Here is a 22,031-nt window from a genome sequence, read left to right as displayed (position 1 = left end):
TAATATAGTGTCTCCCCTTCAGTTAAACACCATTTGCCATTGGCCCTGTGTATGTCAAGAAAGAATTGTACTTCACAGGGATTGAAATGATTCATTATGTGGAAGCAGATCACCAGGCCTTTCTTCCAAGGTGCCTAGAGGCAGACTCAAACTGCCAACCTTTCAGTTACTACAAAAACATATGACCCATTTGCACCATAAGGAGACTTCTTCTAGCTATCTATTTTAAACCAGAAAACTAAGCCTGAAATCCATCCTGCAATGTCAAAGACTAGTCAAAAACCTTTAAAGACAAGTGCATACAAGGGCACACACAAACATAAAGCAGTCATGGAATCCTAAATAAAGCATGCCCTCTTCCATACTGCTAACAATATACATTTCTTTTTCTTTTGAAATAACTTATTCTCAATTTTTTGAGGGAGGAAATAGATCACTTTTATTTTCAGCTTTATGTATATGGATCTACACACACACACACACACACACACACACACACACACACACTCACATTTTGGTCTGTCAGATTCTGCTCTCTGTGCCAGGGAACATGTGTTCCTACAGAATGGAGAGAAGCCACCTCCACCCACCTTGCACATTCTCTCCTGGATTCAAGCTTCTAGGAAATGAGTTCCCCAAAGAGAAAAATCTCTCTCCTAGAGCCACAGGCCCACACGGTATCAGAGAGCTCTGCTTTTCCTGTTTACTGGATTTCTACAGCTAAAATGTTTCAACTAGAAGTAAGTCTGAGCTGTGTGCAATGATGTTGGCTTAAACCAAATGATGCATGCTCTTTGGCCTTTCACATTGGACCCCAACATAGAAAGATAGTTATTAAACTATGAGGTTGTGAGAATAATCTACCCAGAGCTGTAAGAATGGCCCATCCATTCCTTGTCAGTCTCAGAGGCAGGAAGCCCTTAGTGGTGTCAAGTTACAAGAAGTATGAGCCATATGACACCATGAGAAGCAAGTTTTGACAGCAAGGAAGTATAAGGATTATAAGAACGACAGAAGATGAGTTAGAAACCTATTTGGTAGACAGCTTTTTTAAAAATAAGGGGTATGTGAGAGGCACAGACTTGAACAGATGTGAGGGCAAGATACATTTAGGGGTCTCTCCTTGCATATACTTAATAACTAATTCTCTTCGAGGGGGAAAGGAGTCCTGATTTACAGTGTTTGGAATTCTAGTGGCTGCTGGGTAAGGAGGTGCAATGCCAAAACAAAGGAACACAGTTCAAATCACCTCCTAGGGAGAAAGATGAGCTATCTTCTTTCACACAATTTATAGCCTCTGAAAACCCATAGGAGCGTCAGCTAAGAGTCAGTTCCAACTCAAGGACACATAACAACAATTATGTAAATATTCTTACAATAGCTGGATTCAAAGAAACAGCGTAATACCACTGAGTGGAGTCCAAAAGCGGTGCACACTCCTCTCTTGTAAGCTGGCTCCAACATTTCCCCCCACCCCATTTTCATCCCCTATTCCCTGCTCCCCATATGCACATTCCAATAACTAAAGATTTCCCTGAAAACATATTCTGAGATGATCATGCTTGCATTGTGATGGTATTATGCAACTTTCCAAGTAATGAGTGATAAAGTTTTTGTAAATTTTTCCCCCAGTTAAGGAGAGTGAAGTGAAAATGATAGCTATAGAAATTCACGATTTTTCAGGGATCACTCAAGCCTTAGCTTGACCTACCCTCCCTCCTGGTCAAACAGCTCCCCTCGGCACTTTTAGGACTTCTTTGCGCTTGACCTCCTGCTCATGATGGTCATGCCACACATGATGTTTGCCAGCCAGCTCTGTTTCCAAACACAGCACATTGCCCTTAAGGCGTAGATTAAAGACCTTAAATCTTTTTGGTATGATTTGTCTAATCAGTCTCCTTTCTTTCACGAGTCTTCTTTCTTCATTCTTTACTATGTTGTTCTGGGGGTGGTGGTGCTGTGGATTGACTACTGTTTCGAGTGCTGTTTTTGCACTAGATTGTACATTCTCTGCAGGTAGAGGTAATGCCTCAAAGCTTAGTATCCTCAATGATATAACCAGCCCAACTCACTTCCTTCTTCCTCTTACTCTGGGGGGAGCTCAGGTGGCTTAGTGGTAAAGAGTTAATTATGTTGTCAACCAAGAGGGAGGTGTTTCGCATCCACTAACTGCTCCAGGGAGAAAGATGGGCAATTTACTCCAGTGCTATATACAGCCTCTACAAACCCACGGAGGGGTCAGTTATGAGTCTGTTACAGCTTGATGGTACATAACAACAGCATACTATTCTGGTCTCAAGTCACTCAAGGCTTCATCCATATTCCAAAATGGAGAAAAGAGAGAGTGCAAAGTCATAAAGCAGGTTAAAATTTAAAACATCGACCTCTTTGTTAAAACTCTGCAAAGAAAGCTTAAGGCATGTAGCCATAAAAGGATGTCATGAAAATAAACTGGACATGTATGTGCAAGCTCTACACTGAAAAGACTTCTTTTTGCCAAAATACGTATGGGTTTATTGTGACAATGATACAGGCTAGTATAAAGTTCAGAACTGCTGCTCACAATGTCATCACTACAAATCAGAGTGGACTCAACAGCACCTAACAGCAACTCATGATCACTGAAAGATAACCATCCTGAAAATACTATACAATTTTAAGTCATATAACTGACCCATACAGCCCTCTGTAGTTTTCAATAGAAAAGAAACCTCTATTATACTTTAGCAGACACTGATATCAGTCTCTCTTTCTCTCTTTTGTGACTCGTAATAATATATGCCTTTTGGATTACTTCACAAGTAATGCTAGTTCCTGATAATGAATGGCAACTAAATTTAGAAAATATGGAAGTACCAAGGAATAGTCGTGTCACCTCAAACCAATCCAGAACTAGTATGATTCTTTAACAACATTATTATATATTACTATATCAATTATCTTTCCCACTAAGCTGGCAAAAGCTATTGCTTTTATTTCTAAATAATCTAGAAATCCCTACATTTGTAAAGGTTACTATTCTAGAGCATTATTTTATTATTCCAGTGGAAGGGTAAATTATGTGACCGTTTTATAGAAATTAGCGTAGATCACATCTAAGATTGGACTTTAGTCTATAAAAAGGCAAAACAAAACAACAACAAAAAAAGTCCCATAACAGATTGGACCAGGGAGAAGAAGGCTGTTTTATAAAGGTCAATTTTTAAACCCCTCCTACAGAACATGATCTATGCAAAATATATCCACAATATATTCCAAAGCATAATGTCACCGGATAAACCTAAGGAGTGGAACATATGGGGAAATATGAAAAAGAAGGTATTAAAGTCTGAAAACAAGCAGGTTGGTAAGCTCATTAGCTGGGGTGGAATTTTAAAATCTTCACGTGAAGGAATATATAAATCAAAATATACACATGTATTCACAGTCATGTGCACATGGCACTCTGCACTGTTAACATTATCATGTTCCTCTGAACAGGACTTTCCCTTCTCTTTATAAATGTAAAAGCACCCTCTGCTGGCCAGCTGGAGTATTTGCATTTTCTAGTTAAAAATTCAGCACAGAAAGGCAAGTTTGGAAAATTTTCTGATCAACTCTCCAAGAGAATGACTTTATTTTCAATGTCATATATTTTATGTCCTATTAAATTTCATTTTAGCTTATTTTAGTATAGAACATTCATTTCTAAACCTTTTTGGTGGTTGCTGTCAAGTTGATGCCAATGCAAGCTCACTCAGAGAAACACAATAAAAAGATCCATGCGAAAGAACTACAGATTCATTTTGACAAAGTAAACAAAGACAACTAAAGGTGACTGTAATTCCGCTGTAATCTTGTAAATGTAAATGATACATACACTTGTTAATTTATTATAATTAAAATATCTTTAACAGAAGGAAATGAAAATGGGGTTTGTATCCTTCAGGGGTTTAGAAAGGGAGCCCTGGTGGTCTTATTGGGCAAGGAGCTGTGTTGTCAATCTAAAGACAGGACATTCAAATATAACAGCTATTATAAAGGAGAAAGGTGGGCAATCTCCTCCCATATAATTCAAAGCCTCCTAAAACCTGCTGAAGAGTCTGCTATGAGTTGGTTCTGACCGTAAAGCAATGGCTTTCATTTTCTCTTTGAGGTTTAGAAAACAGCCTTTCACCTGTCCCTAATACCTATAGGTTGTAATATGACCAGTGATTTCAGAAACGGAATGATAGCTAGCATTAAAACCTTACTAAAGTTCTGATAATTGCTCAAGTATTGTTTAAAAATTCTGTGTTCTTTTAGAAAGGACTGAGTGAAAAAAGAAAGTTTTCTTATAGTGAAGTTTTTCACTCCTCTTTTGCTAGGAAACAGTAGATTGTCAATAGTAGAAGAGGAGGCATTAATGAGAAATAATAACAGGCCTGGAGTAAGGACCCACCACACCAAATTCACTGCTGTGAGGTCGGTTCTGGCTTAAGGCAACCACTGTGGGATTTTTGAGGCTGTAAATCTTTACAGTAGACTGCTAGTATTTTTCCTGTGTAGTCATCGCTGATCTCAAACTATCAACCTTTGGTTAGCTGCACAACATACAAGAGCCAGTTTGTTGTTGTTGTTGTTGATGTTGTTGTTATTGTTGTTTTATTCCCAGCAAAATGAATCTTTAAGCTCAATATTCAAAAGTAAAGAAGACAAAAAGAATTTGTCTTTAATTTTGTGCATTTTGAATGCAGGGCCCTCAGTAAATAAACTCCAGGCTGAGGATATGCATTTGTCTCTCTATAGCTCACTGATGGTGTCCACTCAAGATGAAAGGACAGAGCATTCCAAACTTGAGACCATTTTCAACTTTTTCCAGCATGAATTTAGAAAATGTTAGTACCCCACAAAGATGTGAGGCAACCTACCAAGGAAGCTTATTAAAATGTGAAAACTCCACATCCAGATATGGGATTTTGGAATTCCTATAGAATTATGATTTCTAAAGGAAAACACAGCTGCTCAAATGAAAAAAAAATCTAGAATTCATGTTTAAAACTTCTTTATTCTATGAAAACTTCAGAGTGTATTCCAAGACCAGCAACACTGGGGAGTTTAGAGATGCAAACTCTTAAGGGCTACCCAAGATCCACTGGCCGTGTTCCATTTCTATAAGACTCCTTCCTCTGGGTGATTCTGATGCACTGAAGCGTCAGAATATTATATTTAGATCAAATTCCATAAAAAAGGTTATAGAAATATTGGTATCATTTCTGTCAAAGTATTGATAATTTAGATTACATATTGCTGTTAAGTCAATTTCAACTACAGAGCAAAGAACAACTGTCCCATAATGTGTCAAAGGCTCTAATCACTATTAAAGCAGATGCCTTTCTTCCATGGAGTCCCTGACTTTGGAACTAGTGGCTAAGCACTTAAACATGGCACTTCCAGTGCTCCTTATATAGTCCTTATAAATCAACAGGAAAAAACAAATATCAACAACAGAAAAATAGGTAAGCAAAAAACAACAACAAATAAAACTGACTTCTGCTATGACTAATTAATTGTTTTCACTAGAAATTAGAAGATTTAAATTCAAATAAGATAGCATTATTAATAATAATAAAAATGACAAAAGAATGAAAATAATGGTATTATAGACCCTTGTTGAAGAGATTCAAGAAAAGAGCCACTCTTTTATACTACTGGGGAACATATACAATGGTATAAGTTTCTGGAGGAAAATTTGACCTTGTTGTTGCTGTTGTTGGGTACCATCAACCCACAATTGATCCTCCAATGAGTTTTCAGAGGCAGTTAATAGCATGAGACGAGACTGCCCATCTTTCTTCCACAAGGTAGCTGGTGGATTTGAACCATGTACATTTGGGTTTGCGGTGCAACTCCTTATCACTCACTAAGCCATCAGACCTGTTAGACACCTTCCAATGGGCTGCAACTCTATGAAAACAGAGCGAATCCTGCCTGACCTTGTTTTAGTCATTATGCCAATCCATCTCATTGAAGGTCTTCTCTTTTTCACGAACCCTAAACTTTTCCAAGCACTGATATCTTCACCAGCCCTTGCTATCTCCAGAAAACATGTCCAAAGTATGTGAGGAAAAAATTTCACCATCTCTTATTCTAAGGAGCATTCTGGCTGCATTTCTTTCAAGACAGATTTGTTGTTTTTTTTCTTTTGGCAGTCCATGGTATATTCAGTATTCTTTGCCAATATCACAATTCAAAGACAGTAATTATTTTTCAGTCCTCCTTATTCATTATCCAACTTTCATATGTATATGCGACAATGAAAATATCATGGCTTGGGTCAAGTATACCTTAGTCTTTAAACTGGCATCCTTGCTCTTTGGCACTTTAAAGAAGTTCTTGGCCAAAGATTTGCTTTTCACTATATTATTTTATTTCTTCACTGCTGCTTCCATGGGCATTGACTCTGACTCTAAGTAAAATTAAATCCTTGATAGCTTCAGTCTTTTCTCTATCATGGTGGTATTTATTGATCCATTTGAGAGAAGTTTGTTTCCTTTATGTTAAAGTATAATATACACTGAAGGCTACAGTTTTCTTATTTTTCAGTAAATTCTTCAAGTTTTCTTCAGTTTCAGCAAGCGAGGCTGAGTTGATGAATCTTCCCTCAATCCTGATGCCGTGTTCTTCTTTATATAGTCCAGTTACTCTAGTTATTTGCTTAGGATACATACTGAGCAGGTATGGTGAAAAGATACGGCCCTAATGTAGGTATTACACCCTGATTTTAAACCATGAAGGGTCCTCGTGTTCTGTCCAAACAACTGCTTCTTAGTTCATGTACAGATTTCACATAAGCATGGTTTAATGTTCTGAAATTCCTATTCTTCTCAGTTTTGTCTATAATTTATTATGATCCACACAGTCAAAGGCTTTTGCATGGTCAGTAAAACAGAGTAAACATCTTTCTGTTTTCAACCAAGATCTATCTCATGTCAGCAATGATATCCTTTGTTTCTTTTTTCTCAACAATGTAAGATTGGTCAATTAAGTATAAGGCATCCAATTGGTGACATTATAATTTAGCCACTAAAAATTATGCTGTATAAGAATAGCCAGTGAATACAGGAAAATTATCATAATATAAACATATGCAGGTAGACACATAGATTGAAACAACAGATACCCAATGCAAAAAAACACACATATATGTATAAACACATTGGATATATAGGTGCCTTTTTTGTTCATTTCTGTTTTCCCAAATCTTCGGAACTGTAAATATATTATTTTCTAAGTATAAACTACTAAGATAGTGCACGTGTAATGCTAGAATCATTCTGTACTGCCTCATAAGAGGTAACTGTTAGATCAGTAATATTACACATTGATTGTAGTGCTAAGTCTTTTGAAAATGGCTTTTATATCCATTGCCTTACCCCCCCATGTGGGCAGGATATCCAGGACTTCAACTGCAGACACATGTTTCACCCATTGATTAGCATCTTCTGCATCATCAATAGCTGTGAGGCCAACATACGAGAGAGAGAGAGCTGAGTAGACCGTAGACAGCTTGTGGTGAGGCATAGCCTGAGGGAACCATGGAGACAAAGCTGGAGTTAAAGGTTCTGCTGGCTGCATGTGGCTGAATGAAGAGCTGACATGTGACAGCTATGAGACAAAGTTTGCTAAATGATTGAGGAAACTAGAGGCTTCTTGCATTTGTGTTGCTAGACTGAACCTGAACCTTTACTTGTTGACTGACAAGGTGTCTGAACTAATTGAAGAATTGTATCTTCTTGTTGTTGTTGTTGTTGTTATCTGCCATCGAGTCATTTGCAACTCATAGCAACCCTATGTACAACAGTCCTAAACCCTGCTCTATCCTGTGCCAATCGCATTGCCTCTGACACACCCATACCAATTATCCCAGTCACTGAATCAATCCACCTCAATGAGGGTCTTCCCCTCCTGCGCTGTCCCTCTACCCTACCAAGCATGATGTTACTCTCCAAGGACCTGTCTCTCCTTACAACATGTCCAAAGTATGTCAGACGAAGCCCCAGAATCCTTGCCTCCAAGGAGTAGCCTGGTTTAACCCTCTCCAGGATGAATCTGTTTGTTTTCTTGGCAGTCCATGGTACATTCAATACTCTTCTCCAGCACCACAGCTCAAAGGCATCAATTCTTCTAACCTCCCTAGTCATTGTCCAACCCTCTGATGCATAACAAGTGATTGCAAAAACCATGGCCTGTATCAGGCGGACCTTAGTCTCCAGAGAGACCCTGTTGCTCTTTAGTATTTTGGAGAGATCCCTAACCACAGACTTCCCCATCGCAATGCATTTTTTGATTTCCTGGCTACTAGTGCCAAGAGTGTTGACCGTGGAGCCGAGCAAACTGAAGCTGTGAACAATCTCAATCTCTTCGCCATCCTTCCTGAGGCTGACAGTTGGTCCAGTGGTGAGAATTTTTGTCTTCTTGACATTGAACCTCAGTCCATATTGAAGGCTGCAGTCCTTGACCCTCTGCAGTAAGTGCATGAGGTCCTCCTCAGTTTCAGCGAGCAGGGTTGTGTCATCTGTATAACGCAGATTGTTGATAGATCTTCCACCAATCCTGATGCCACACTTCTCCTCATAGAGCCCAGCCTCTCGGATAATCTGCTCTGCATACATTTTGCAAAGGTGTGGAGATAGGATGCATCCCTGGCGTACACCCTTCCCAATTTTGAACCCTGCAGTGTTACCCTGCTCTGTTCTGACTACTGTCTCTTGGTCCAAGTATAGGTTTCGCATTAGCACAATTAAATGTTCTGGGATTCCCATTCTTCTGAGAGTCAGCCACAGTTTGTTATGATCCACACAGTCAAATGCCTTTGCATAATCTTGTTGTTACTTTTGCTTAATTAATCTTGTTGTTAATCAGGTTGTTAATCTGGGATTGCTGGACTAACCCTAGAGTTTCACTGTGATATATTTGCCTCTCCTGCTCCCAATCTATTTCTTTAATAAACCCCACAACTGCGAGTAAGGTAACATCTGTGAGTCAATTTGCAATGAACATAGAACTCAGTGTTTAGTAGAAGGAGGTGCAGGAATGGGAGGCGCCATGGCTGACCTTGCAATTATCGATACTGTGGCTGTCATTGATGGGGACAGTTCAGCGGTCCCTACATTTCCTTTTTCCTTATGTTGCAGTTGCTTCTTTTACACATAGATTATTAGCAGTCATCACTTTTTAATATTATTATTATTACTTTTATTACTATTATTATTATTATTATCATTATTATTATTAATGATCATGAGATTGTCAGGATGGCACAGGAGAACACAGCATTCACATCGATTGTTGCTTTGAGTCATCTTTGACTCCACAGCACCAAACAACAATAATTTAAGCTTATGAAGTTATTAGGAGAGTCTGATGAGGTTGTCCATTATGTGTTATACTGTTAACTCAGAGGCCGCACATTTGAAGCAGTTTGAATGCTGTCATTCTGTAGAATAAAACTGGGAAATCTCCAACTGCAGACTGCAACCTCAGAAACTGATGGAGGCTTATCATGTGTCAGAATCACCTCTAAGGTGGTGAGTTTGAGGGCTTTTATGAGGCTACTGCTGTCTGTTATGTATGTATGATGAAAATGCTTTATAATGGTGCTACTGTGTACCTTTTCCCAAGCCATGTTCAAGGATATCATACTGGAGGCTTGATATTAGCCTCAGTGGAAGTACTTATATACAGAAATTGGCAAACACTAAAATTGAGACCATTTTCCTTGTCTCAGAGAGCCCATTGTTAAATATTTACTAACACTGAATCAATTCTAAGATGTGCAACAATGAATGAATGGAAATCCAAATTCTCTATTAATTTTCATTAAAATCTCAATAAAAACCAGCAAAAAATAGATTTTTAAAAAATTAAAAAATTAGAATGTGGGCTTTTTTGAAGGGTGGAATTCTCCTATGTAATCATAACCAAATTATGTTGTTATTAGGAAACACTGAGTCAAAATAATGAAATGAGTTTGATTGTTTTGGGCTGTTTCATGGTTAAAAACATAGACTAATGTATAGTTATATAGATGGTGGTATATAATTTTCACACCGATTATTTACTTCAACTAAAGCCAACTCTTATGAAATTCTGGGGGCCTAATGGTAAGAAGTCAATTGGTAAGTGCTACCAATCCATAGAAACACAGTTCTAATCCACCAGCTGCTACACTTTAAAAGACAGAGGCAATCTCCTCTGGTGCAATTTAAAGCCTCTGAAAGCATGCCGGAGGGTCAGCTATGAGTTTGTCCCACTTGAAAGCACTTAAGAACAAAAACAAAGCCAAACCCTAGTTGAAGGTTTCTTTCTTTTTATAACCCGAGATGTCCCAACTGAGAGGGTCATGGGCTACAAAGCAAGTAAAGCAGTAACTATCTTATTTAAGTTTCAGACTTATAGATGAATCCACTTAGTTAACATATTTGAAAGTATTTTGAAAAACATGAAATATAACATTCTTCTGAAATTATTTATCACAATACAAGGACCAGGCAGAAAACAAAATGTAGTCAATAGTTTTAAAACGTTCATTAATTAAATGAACATAAGAAAAAATAGCATAAGGAAAAATTCACTTACCCTCCTCTAAAATATTGTTTTAATGAAAATACAAAACTCCAAAGTCCAAAGTTTCTCCTTTAATAATAGATATGATGTAATCAGTCCACCAATTGATCTTTCTGGATAAAATAATTAGTATATGTAATCTCTTCCCTGCATTAACTACCTCTGAAAACCCATTAGAGGGTCGACTATTGGTCAGTTCTGACTCGATGGCCCACAACAACAACAGAGTGTTCAAAATTTCACTTATTGCCAAGTACCTGAAACTACAGAAGAATCTGCAAAAGATAATTCTGAGGAATTATTCTCCATATCACAGCTCTCCTCGGAACTTGACTGACTGGTGGCAGAAATAAGTGGCTCTTCAGGTTTGGGCCCATCCTTTTGTGATAAATTCTCAGTATCTGTGAATAAAAATATTAGAATGTAAACATTAATGAAGCCCAAGTTTACACATAGTGTATGTGCACATATGTAGGCAAAGGGGCTTTGGTGGCCTAGTGGTAAAGAGCTGTGCTACCATCCCAAAGGTGGTTGTTGCTGTTAAGTGCCATCAAGTCATAGGTGATGCATAGTGACCCTATGAATGAAAGTCCTCAACACTCGTGTGTCTCTCATCCTCTCTCCAGGTTCACAGAGTTTCTGGAGGCAAGCTATTAACGGAAGTGGATGCCACTCCTGCTTCCAAGCTTGTTTTAATCAGGAAGCTCCACCAAACACTGTCAGCCATGGGTAACCATTATCACATTTGACACATCAGTGTCACAGTGTTCAGCCTGACAGCAACCACAAGTGACCGCCGTACAGCAAGTGGACACACCAGGGCTATACAACCTAGAAGACTGTTTGAACAAAAACAATGAAAAACAAGGCCTGAGGGCCACGGATTAAAAGTCACCCACCTAGGCCAACTGATCAGTCGTTGTGTTGATGTTACTGTAGTTAAGTGCTGTCACCCAAAAGTAGACAGTTTAAATTCAACCAGCTGCTCTGGGAAGAAAAATGGGAAATCTTCTCCGACGTGATTTACAGAGATTTCCTAGCTTTCACCCACGGAGAAGCTGATAAATTTGAACCGCATGCCTTTGGAATGGCAAAGAACCTATGAGAGGTTCATGTGGGGTGATATGGGGTCCCTTAGAGTAAAAAACGACTGTACAACTGCCTAACAACAAATGCAATTATTATTTTGAAGTTGAAATTCATTTTTTCAGTACTTTGACATTTTTAAAAGCTCAGAACATGTTTGTTGGGTTTGTTGTTTTTTTTTTATCTGACACTGTAATTTTCTTTTTAATGTGAACACAGTAATGACTTAGGATAGGATTTTCTCTAAAAAGACTGTATTGTACTAATCATAAGAAAAGTGAGATATTTCTCTCTCTAACCACTGTCTACTAGGGAACAATTAATTTATTCTGTAATATTAAGTTACATTTAAGGGGGAATTAAAGAGAATGGGAAGCTGACGGCTTTTCCCCTTAGCTTGTGTTCTTGCCATTTTGTTTCCTCACTGCGTGTTCTATACAAGATGTACATCTGCTTTAATGTCAGCCTAAATTCATGTATTCGGAATTCTTAGGGATTTTTTTTTAATTGAGTAAAATATTTTGTGTTTCTCCCTTCCCCTTCAGAAGTTCGAATGGTCTTGTGGTTAAGTAGCTGTGCTGTCAAACCAAAGTTGATTTTGATTCAACTGGGGGTTAATTATAGGGTCACATAATTTGATGGGTGGAGGGAGGGGTGGGTAAAGGAAATGAGAAGTATTAAGTGTGAATAACAATGTATAAGAACTTTGTAAATAAACCAGTATAAAATGAACATTTTCTTTAAAGTTGAAAACAAACAAACAGACAAAGAATATGAGTGAGTCCAGTTCCCTTTTCTGGACTATCTTCCTTCAACCAAAATGTGAATGTTTTATTGAGGCCTATGTGGGATTTGGCTGTCAAGGATCTCTCCAGAGTGCTGAAAAGCAATGATGTCAGTCTGGAGACTAAGGTACACCTGATCCAGGCCATAGCCTTCACAATTGTTTGCTATGTGTCAGAAAGCTGGACAATGACTTGGGATGATAGAAAGAGAATCGATGCTTTTGAAGTGTGTTGCTGGAGAAGAATGTTGAATAAATCATAGACTGCCAGGAGAAGAAACAGGTTTGTCCTAGAGAGGGTGTAGGCAGCCTGCTCCTTGGAGGCAAGGATTCTGAATCTTTGTCTGACATACTTTGGGCATGTTGCAAGGAGGGACCAAGAATGAAAGAGAAAAAGAGGAAGACCATTAATGAGATGGATTGGTACAGTTACTGGGGTAATGTGTGTGTCAGAGGGTAGGTGTGTCAGAGACAGTAAAGTTGTCAAAGGATAAAGCAGTCTTCAGGGCTGTTATACATAGGATGGCACATAACAACAAAAAGCAACACCTCATGGGATTCAATGGAAAACAAGCTTTTCTATCCTTTTTAAAGTAGTATCTATCAGAAAAGATTGGTTATATAAAGGACTTTTTCTAAAAGTGTCATTTGGGATTATCCCACCCTAAACAATAAGGTGAAAATGTGCTCAAGTTGTGTATGAAGAATTTCCCTTATTCACTGTTGGTGGTGGGAGTGCAAAATGGTGCAACCACTATGGAAGACAATATGGTGCTTTCTCAAAAAGTTGGAAATAAAAATATCATTTGACCCAGCAATTACACTACTGGGAATATACCCTAAAGAAACCGGAATTGCCACCCAAGCAGATATATGCACATCAATGTTTATTACTGCTTTGTTCACAACAGCAAAGAGTTGGAAACAACCCAATTGCCCATCAACAAATAAATGGATAAAGAAGCTGTGGTATATTCACACAATGTAATATTATGCAGCACTGAAAAACAAGGAACTCACTAAATATTATACAAAATAGATGACCATGGAGGACATTATGCTGAGTGAAATATCTCAGTCACAAAAAGACAAATACTGCATAATGTCACTGATATAAAACAAGACTGACATGGGGGTAGGTGGGAAACTAAGAAAAGAGTAGATAAATAATGTGCATGGTACTGAAACAGATGAGGGAGAAAACCGTATAAATGGAATATATGATTAGGTATTATTGGCATGACAAGAATCCAGAATAAGGGATGCATAGTAAAGTGGACTGGGGCAGGGGGTGGGTGCGGCGACACACTGTATAACAATGAAAAACTTTTTTTACAAAGAAAAAGCGAATTAGGGGTGAGGAGGGTCAGGGAGGAATATGTGCAACATAAATGAATGGAAATCCAAGTTCTCTATAAATTTTCATTAAAATCTTGATAAAAGAAAAAAAAGAAAGCTACCATGGCCTTGTGTAAGAAGCCAACATGACAATGTTTGACGGTATCTATTAAGTAACTATAGGATCTATAATTGTAACATTATAAACCAAATTTGTTTTGTATTTACAATAAGCACATAACATACTATTCTCAGTTTTAATTGCTGAGGTGATTCTAGACTGCTCCATTAGGTTTTCTTGGCAGTAATTTGAAAAGAGATTGTCAGGTTTTTGTTTTCTAAGTGGCCACCACATGGGTTCAAACTAGTAACCTTTCAATTAGCTGTTGAGTATAAACTATTGTCATTACTCAGGGACAATGACATACATTAAATGATTTAATCTTTTTTAAAAAAGCCCCGGTGCCACAAGGGCTGGGCCCATAGCAGTGTCCATGAAGGAAGATTTCTTTTCAAACATTTACCTGGCCAGGAACTCAAAGCTAATTCAAAACCAAATATTTCTCAATTTCTTACTAAATCTCAAGGAATTCAACCAATGCTGTAGTTAAGGTTCCGGGTGCTAATAAAAAAGTCAACAATTCAAAGTGACCAGCAACTTCATGGGACAAAGTGGCGTCCGACTGCTTCTGTCAAGATTATAGCCGGAAAACCTTATGGGGAAGTTCTACCTTGTCCTATATGGATGGTTACTATGAAGAGATTACACAACACACAGAAGTACTCGAATTAACCTTTATTTGTTTTTTTTAGGGACATCTCCTGGCCTAGTCCACAGACAGCTGTGCTGCCAACCTAAAGGCCATGTCTCTATGGCAGTTAAATTCCAACAGTTGCTGTCCTGAAGAAAGACGGGCACCATCTTTACATGGAGCCTCTGAAACTCCACTGGACAGTCAGCTATGAGTGGGTTCCGATCCAAAGACACAGAAAAACAATACAACAACATACAAGTGCAAACACTCGCATGCATATATATGCAGCAATAAAAGAACAACTCAATCCCATTGCCGCTGAGTACTTCTGGATGCAGTTTCAACTTCCTTTTCTTCCAAGGGGTCTACGGGTAGATTCAAACTGCCAACCTTAGGTCTGTAAATAATTGCAAACTGTTTGCACTATGTAGGCTTTTTTTATAGTAATATAGCTGTATTTCAAGCTTCTGGACCCAAGGAAAAACACTTTATAAAATAAAATGGCCTAACAAAGTCATCTACCTAATAAATTAGTAATTAATTCATTACTCTAATTAATACATTACCATTTTTAATGAATCTCAGTAGCAGTTTGCTTGAAGATGCTTTTTCTTTTAAAATATATGTGTGTGTATGTGTGTGTGTGTTTGTGTATATATATATATATTTTTTTTTTTTTTCCACATTCTGTTAGATCACCTTTCTTGGGAATGAGAATATCTCTTCCAGTCAGTTGGCCAGGCAGCTGTCCTCCAAATAGCCTAGTGAAATGTCTAGAGGCATAGACTAGTGAGCATATCCAGAACTGTACCTGTCATTTGAAATATTTCAGTTGGTAGTCCATTGATTCCTAGGCCCATCATGCTTGGGAAGGTGGAAAGAAGAAGACCCTTGATGACTTGGGTTGATAATGTGACTGAGGCGATGAGTTTGATAGTGTTGGAGATTGTGAGGATGGTCTAGGATAGAACAGTATTCAGATCTGTTGTTCTTAGGGTTGTTATGAGTTGTATCCAACCTGATGTCACCTAACAATAATTAACTACTCAAGTTTCTTGTCCTTTATAGCACTTATTTATATTTTCAATTTGTATAATTTATTTAAAAAACATTTCCTGTTTATCTCATTCCATTGGAAAATATTGTCTATGGGAGCAGAACTTGTTTTTTGTTTTGTCTTTTTTTTTTTTTTATTGATGCTGTATGTCCATCTAGGACAGTTTCTGGTATCTAATACATATTAAATAAATGTTACTCGAGTGACCGAATGGAATATATAGAGTAACCTTCTGATCTGTAGAATTCATTTAAATAATTTATAACTGTAGTGGCTTAGTGAGTTGGGAGTTGTGATGCCAATCCCCAGGTGGGTAGTTTGAAGCCATCATTTCCTCTGCAAGAGAAAGATGGATAATCTTTTCCTGTGTGATTTACAGCCTCGAAAAACATACAGAAAGGTCAGGCATGAGTTTGTTCTAGCTCCAAAGTAGTAAATTTGAAGGTTTTTAAATCACCAACTAACTTAATTTGCCTTACATATGATATTTTCTAAAATACACAAACTACGAAACAAAAAACAAGATGGAAATTTTATATGAAATTTAGAAATAATCCAAATAGAGGATGGTTGTTGTTGTATACTGTAGAATCAGAACCAACACATAGCTGATCCTACATCAGGTTTTCAGAGAGTTAATCACACAAGAGGAGAGTGTCAATCCTTCTCCTGCGGAGCAGCTGGTGGCCTCAAACCACGTGCCTTTGGTATTGCTGTGCAGTTCCTTGCCACTAGGCCACGAGAACTCCATATACAGAGGATACTAATATAGAGGATTAGTACCATTAAAATGCTTTTTTAAAACTCATAAAAATACCAATGTTAACAATTACCGGGCTCTCATCAAATTTTTAATAGATGCCTTAAAAATTCACAGATGTGTAATAGAACTGTAGTCACTACTATGTATAAAAATGTTCAAAATATCTTGATTAAAGTTTCAGGTAATCAGTTTTCAGAATGTGTTAGTATAACAAATATAAACTAGGAATCAACACTGATATTCTAGCCTTACACCATGGGTAAGTTGGAAAAGTCCATTTTTTCTCAGGCATCAATCTCCTCATTGGTAAAGTTGTTTAAATAGAAGATATCACAAATCCACAGCTTTAAACATCCAAGTGTTCAGCACTGAGTCTATAGGCTTTTTAAACTTTCAAACACTATTCTGCAAACTCTGCCAATTCCACAAAATCTTCCTTAGTAAAATTATAAATACCTGCATTGCTTTCAGGCCAAGTGGTGCCTGTTAACTCTTGGACAAGGTTTTCATTTCCTGTTTGATTAAGAATCACCAGAAATGTGGAAAACCAGTTGTCTTTCTGTACAATCCTTTTCAGAAGCTCTCTTACGGCTGATTCATTTCCACGATTTTCTGCAGCAGAAATCTGTTTCAAGAGAAAAGCAGAATTAAAGAAGATGAAATATCATCTGAATAAATTTAAACAGGAACTACTCTTTAGAAAAACTGAGCAATTAGTGTAAGTATAAACAAAAGCTCCGATTAAAATACTAAAGGGAACAGCAATGGTACTTGTAGTCATTCTGGATTATATGGGGCTGGATTCTCTGAGCAAAGAACTCTTTAATGTGTATTATTTTCTACTTTTTTATTAATATGAGGGGCTATCAAAATTTTTTATTACTACAAGGGAATATTAAAATCTGACACAGAAAATGTTTATTATAGCTATTCTAAATAATGGGTGCAAAAAAATTTATATCTCTATGTCTATTTACACCAATTTCTATATATTAAAACAGAAATTAAACAAACCCAAAGAAATTGTTGATGAACTGAATGCAATACATACTAAGTTACATAGCAGAACTCTATTCCATAGAGTGTTCTAGGATGTCACTCTAATCACCAACCTTTCACTCAAGGCACTTCTGGATATATTCAATTAAAATAGTTTAGCATTTAGTCATCTGGGCCATCTAAGGGCAGAATTTCTGTGTGTCTTTATTTGTTGTTGTTAGGTGCCATCAATATGACCACAAGTCATAGCAACCCTACAAACAACAGATCTGAGTTTTGCCCTATACTGTGCCGTCTTCACTGTCTCTGATATGCTTAAGCACAAGGGTATAGTTGCTGTGCCAATCCATCTTGTTGAGGTCTTCCTCCCTTTATCTGACCCTCTACCTTTCCCAGGTTGATGTCTTTATCCTAGGACTGGTCCACGCCCAAGGATGTGAGGTAATTTCATCATCTTTACCTCTAAGAACTCTGATTTGTTGTTGTTATGTGTTGTCAAGTTGCCTGCAACTCACAGCAACCCTCTGAGCACAAAGGCTCTGAACCTTGCCCTATTCTGACCCAATCTTACTATCTCTGCCACACCTACCTAAATTACTCCAGTTACTGTGTCAGTTCATCTTATCTGGGGTCTTCCTCTTTTACATTGTCCCTCCACCATTCCAAGATTGTCCTCCTCCAAGGACTAGTCCCTCTTGGCAACACCAAAGTATGTGAGACAGAGCTTCAAAATCCTTGCCTCCAAGGAGCAACTTGGCTTCATCCTCTCCAGGACACACCTGTTAGTTCTCTTGGTAGTCCACGGAAGTTCAATACACTACTCCAGCACCATAACTCAAAGGCATCATCTCTTGTTATCTCTTGCTAAGTCAGCTCATTGATGAATAGCAAGTAAATGTGAAGACCATGGCCTAGATCTGACATACCTTAGTCTCTAGCCTGACATTTTTCTTCAGAACTCTGGAAAAGTCCCTGACAGCAGATTTTCCTAATGCAATTCGTCTTTTGATTTCCTGAATTCTAGCACCAAGAGTGTTGATTGTGGAGCTAAGCAAGCTGAAATTGTTAACAATTTCAATCTCTTCATCTATCATGGTGCTGCCAATTGGCCCAGTGGGGAGAATATTTATCTTCTTGGTATTGAATTTCAACCCACACTGAAGACAAGCTATTTTCTTTCATCTTCCTGTTGTTGCTGTTAGGTGCCACTGAGTTACTTTAGACTCACAGTGAGCCGATATACAATAAAATGAAATATTACTTGGTCCTGCAACATCCTCACAATTGTTGCTATCTTTGAACCCATTGTTGTAGTCACAAAATCAATCTATCTAGTTCAGTGTCCTCCTATTTCATTTACCTTCTACTTTACCAAGATGATGTCGTTCTCCAAACACTAGTCCCTTCAAATAACGTGTAAAAAGTATGTGACAGAAAATCTCATCATTCTTACTTTTAACAAACATTTTCACTTTATACTTTCCAATATAGATTTGTTTATTCTACTGGCAGAACATATATTCAATGTTATTCACAAACATCCTAACTGAAAAGTCCTCTTCTGTGTTGAACTTTAATATGCATTGGGCTGTAGTTGTTTTTATGTGTAACCAAGTCACCTGTGACTCATAATGACCCTATGTACAATAGCTCTGAAGACTGCCCTATCCTCAGCCAGTATTACTGACTCCAATACACCTACCCCCATTGCTCTAGTCACTCTATCAATACATCTCATCCAGGATCTCCCTCTTCTGCCCTGTCTCTCCACCCTTCTGAGCATGATGTTCTTCTCCAAGTACCAGTCTCCCTGGCCATGTGCCCAAAGTATGTGAGATGAAGCTTCAAAATCCTAGACTCTAAGGAGAGACTTGGTTTCACCCTCTCCAAGACAGACCAGACCTGTTTATTGTCTTGGCAGGGCAGTCCGTGGTATGTTCAAGAACATGGTATGTTCTCCAGCACCACAATGTAAAGGCATTTCTTCTTCTTCTGTAATCCTTAGTCATTGTCCAGCTCTCTGATGCTTAACAAGTAATTGAGAAGACCATGGCCTGAATTAGGCTCACCTTTGTCTCTAGAATGATATCGTTGTTTTTCAGCACTCTGGAAAGTTCCCTGACAGCAGTATGTCCCAATGCAATTTGTCTTCTGATTTCCTCACTGCTGGCATTAAGAGTGTTGATTGTGGAGTCAAGCAAGCTGTAATTGCTAACAGCTTCAATCTCCATCTATTATGGTGTTGCCAATTGGCCTAGTGATGAGACTCATTGTCTTCTGGATGCTGAGATTCAGTCCATATGGAAGACAGCAGTCTTTGCAGCAAGTGCTTCAGGTCCTCCTCAGTTTCAGCAAGTTAAAGTTGTGTCATCTGCATAACATACTTTGTTGATGAGTATTCCTCCAATCCTGATACTACATTCCTACTCATAAAGCCCAGACTCCAGAATGATCTATTCTGAATATAGATTGAAAAGGTATAGAGACAGGATACTTCCCTCATGCACTCCCTTCCTGATTTTGAACCATGCAGTGTATCCTTGCTCTGTTCTGAGGACTGCTTCCTGGTCCAAGTATAAGTGTTCTGGGATTCCCAGTCTCTTCAATGTTAACCAAAATTTGTTGTGATGTACACAATCAAATGCTGTTACATAGTCAATGAAACACAGATTGATAGCCCTCTCGTACTCTTTGTTTTCTGCCAACATGTATCTGATATTGACAATAATGTCTCTAGTGCAACGGCCTTTTCTAAACCCAGTTTGTATTTCTGGTAGTTCTCTGTCGATGTACCGTTCCAGACATTTCTGGATAATCTTCAGCAGGATTTTGCTTATGTGTGATATGAGTGACTCCATCGAGTCACCTTTTTTTGGAATAAATATGGATCTCTTCTAGTCAGTTGGCCAGGTAGTTTTCCTCCAGATTTTTTGGCATAATCTGGTGAGCATGTCCTGGTGAGTTGTTTGTTGAATACGTCAATTGGCATTCCATCAGTGCTTGGGGCTTTGTTTTTTGCCAAGTCTTTCAGGGCAGCCTGAGCTTCCTCCTTTATCACCATTGCCTCTTGATCATATGTTGTTTCTTGAAATTCTTCTGTGCCAGCCAATTCTTTTTGGTACAATGACTCTGTATACTCCTTCCATCTTCTTTTAATACTTCCCGGATCATTCCATTTTGTACCCATAGCATCCTTAAGTATTTCAACTTGAGTCTTGAATTTGTTCTTTAGTTTCTTCAGCTTAAGAAATGCCAAGCAAGTAAGGCCCTTTTGATTTTAGGACATCAGTTCTTTGCACATTTCATTATAATACATTGCTTTGGCTTCCCTTGCTGCCCTTTGAAATCTTCTATCCAGCTCTTTAACTTCTTGATTTCTTCCTTTTGCTTTGGCTTCTCGGGGCCCTAGTGCAATATTCAGAGTCTCCTCTGACATCCATTTAGGACTTTTCTTTTTCTTCTGTCTTTGTAACAACTTTTTATAAAATTCTTCCTAGATGACACTCTTGATACTCTCCCACAGCTCATCTGGTCTTCCTTCATTGGGATAACCTCAAGGTCAAATTTTTATTTCTGTGGATTTGATTTGACCTTTAGCTTTAAATCTCTGTAAGGGGTAATGTCTTTCACATACATAAGAGACAAATAAAAATATAATGGTTTGATTCGGGCACAATTTTGTAATCAGAATGACATATTTTGGGTTTTTGTTTGTTTGTTTGTTTACTCTTTTATGCGGTTTTTGTAGCAAGTTTGTCTACCACAATGTGTCTGTTATTTGGTTTCTTGATTGCTACTTACCATGGTTCTTACTGTGGATCAAAATACAAGGAAATCTTTATGATGAAAGGATACGACCCTGATGCACACCATTCCGGATTTTAATCATATTTAAAACAGTACTTTGTCCTGTTCCAAAGATTCTCTCTTGGTCTATGTACAGGTTCTTCGTGGGCACAGTTAAGTGTTCTGGAGTTCCCATTTTTTGCTAATTTGTGATTCTTAGAGTTAGATGTATTTGCATAAGCAACAAAACACAAGCCATCTTTCTAGTATTATTCTCTGCTTTCATATATGATCCATCTGACATCAAAAGTTATATACTAAAAAAAAAAATGAAAAAAGTTTCATCCTACGTACTATGTCCTCTTCTCAATCTGGCTTGAATTTCTGACTGTTCCCTATCAATGTACTGCTACAATCATCTGAAATTATGTTCGAAAAATTCTATTTTCTTATCCTCTCTTCATACCTTTTCAAATTATAAGCAGGAAATATCATTTGGGAAGCAGGGCTTTATGAGGAGGAGTGTGGCATCAGGAGTGGAGAAAGACTCATCAACAATGTATGTTATGTAGATGACACAACTTTGCTTGCTGAAACTTAAGAGGACCTAAAGCACTTGCTGCGAAGACTGTAGTCTTCCATATGGACTGAATCTCAGCATCAAGAAGACAGAGTCTCATCACTGGGCCAATTGGCAGCACTGTAATAAATGGAGAAGAGATTGAAGTTGTTAGCAATTACAGCTTGCTTGGCTCCACAATCAACACTCTTAATACCAGCAGTGAGTAAATCAAAAGACAAATTGCATTGGGACAATCTACTCTCATGGAACTTTCCAGAGTGCTGAAAAACAACAATATCATTCTAGAGACAAAG

At 38.0% G+C, this 22,031-nt stretch overlaps 1 protein-coding gene across 1 annotated transcript in view; it reads right to left on the bottom strand.

The window, feature by feature from the left end:
- IFIH1 (interferon induced with helicase C domain 1) overlaps nt 1–22,031 on the bottom strand; it is a 93,686-nt gene that overhangs the window by 51,317 nt on the left and 20,338 nt on the right. Inside the window, exons 2-3 of the mRNA XM_006879359.1 lie at nt 16,827–16,995; nt 10,845–10,988 (exon numbers count right to left, since the gene is read on the bottom strand). Of these exons, the coding sequence (XP_006879421.1) occupies nt 10,845–10,988; nt 16,827–16,995 (313 nt within the window). The remainder of the gene's footprint in view (nt 1–10,844; nt 10,989–16,826; nt 16,996–22,031) is intronic.

The sequence above is a fragment of the Elephantulus edwardii genome, unplaced genomic scaffold, assembly GCF_000299155.1.
Source record: "Elephantulus edwardii isolate Elephantulus edwardi_28Jun2011 unplaced genomic scaffold, EleEdw1.0 scaffold00003, whole genome shotgun sequence".
NCBI classification, from domain to species: domain Eukaryota; kingdom Metazoa; phylum Chordata; class Mammalia; order Macroscelidea; family Macroscelididae; genus Elephantulus; species Elephantulus edwardii.
Note: the sequence above shows the minus strand (reverse complement) of the source record. Positions and strands in the feature narration are given on the sequence as shown.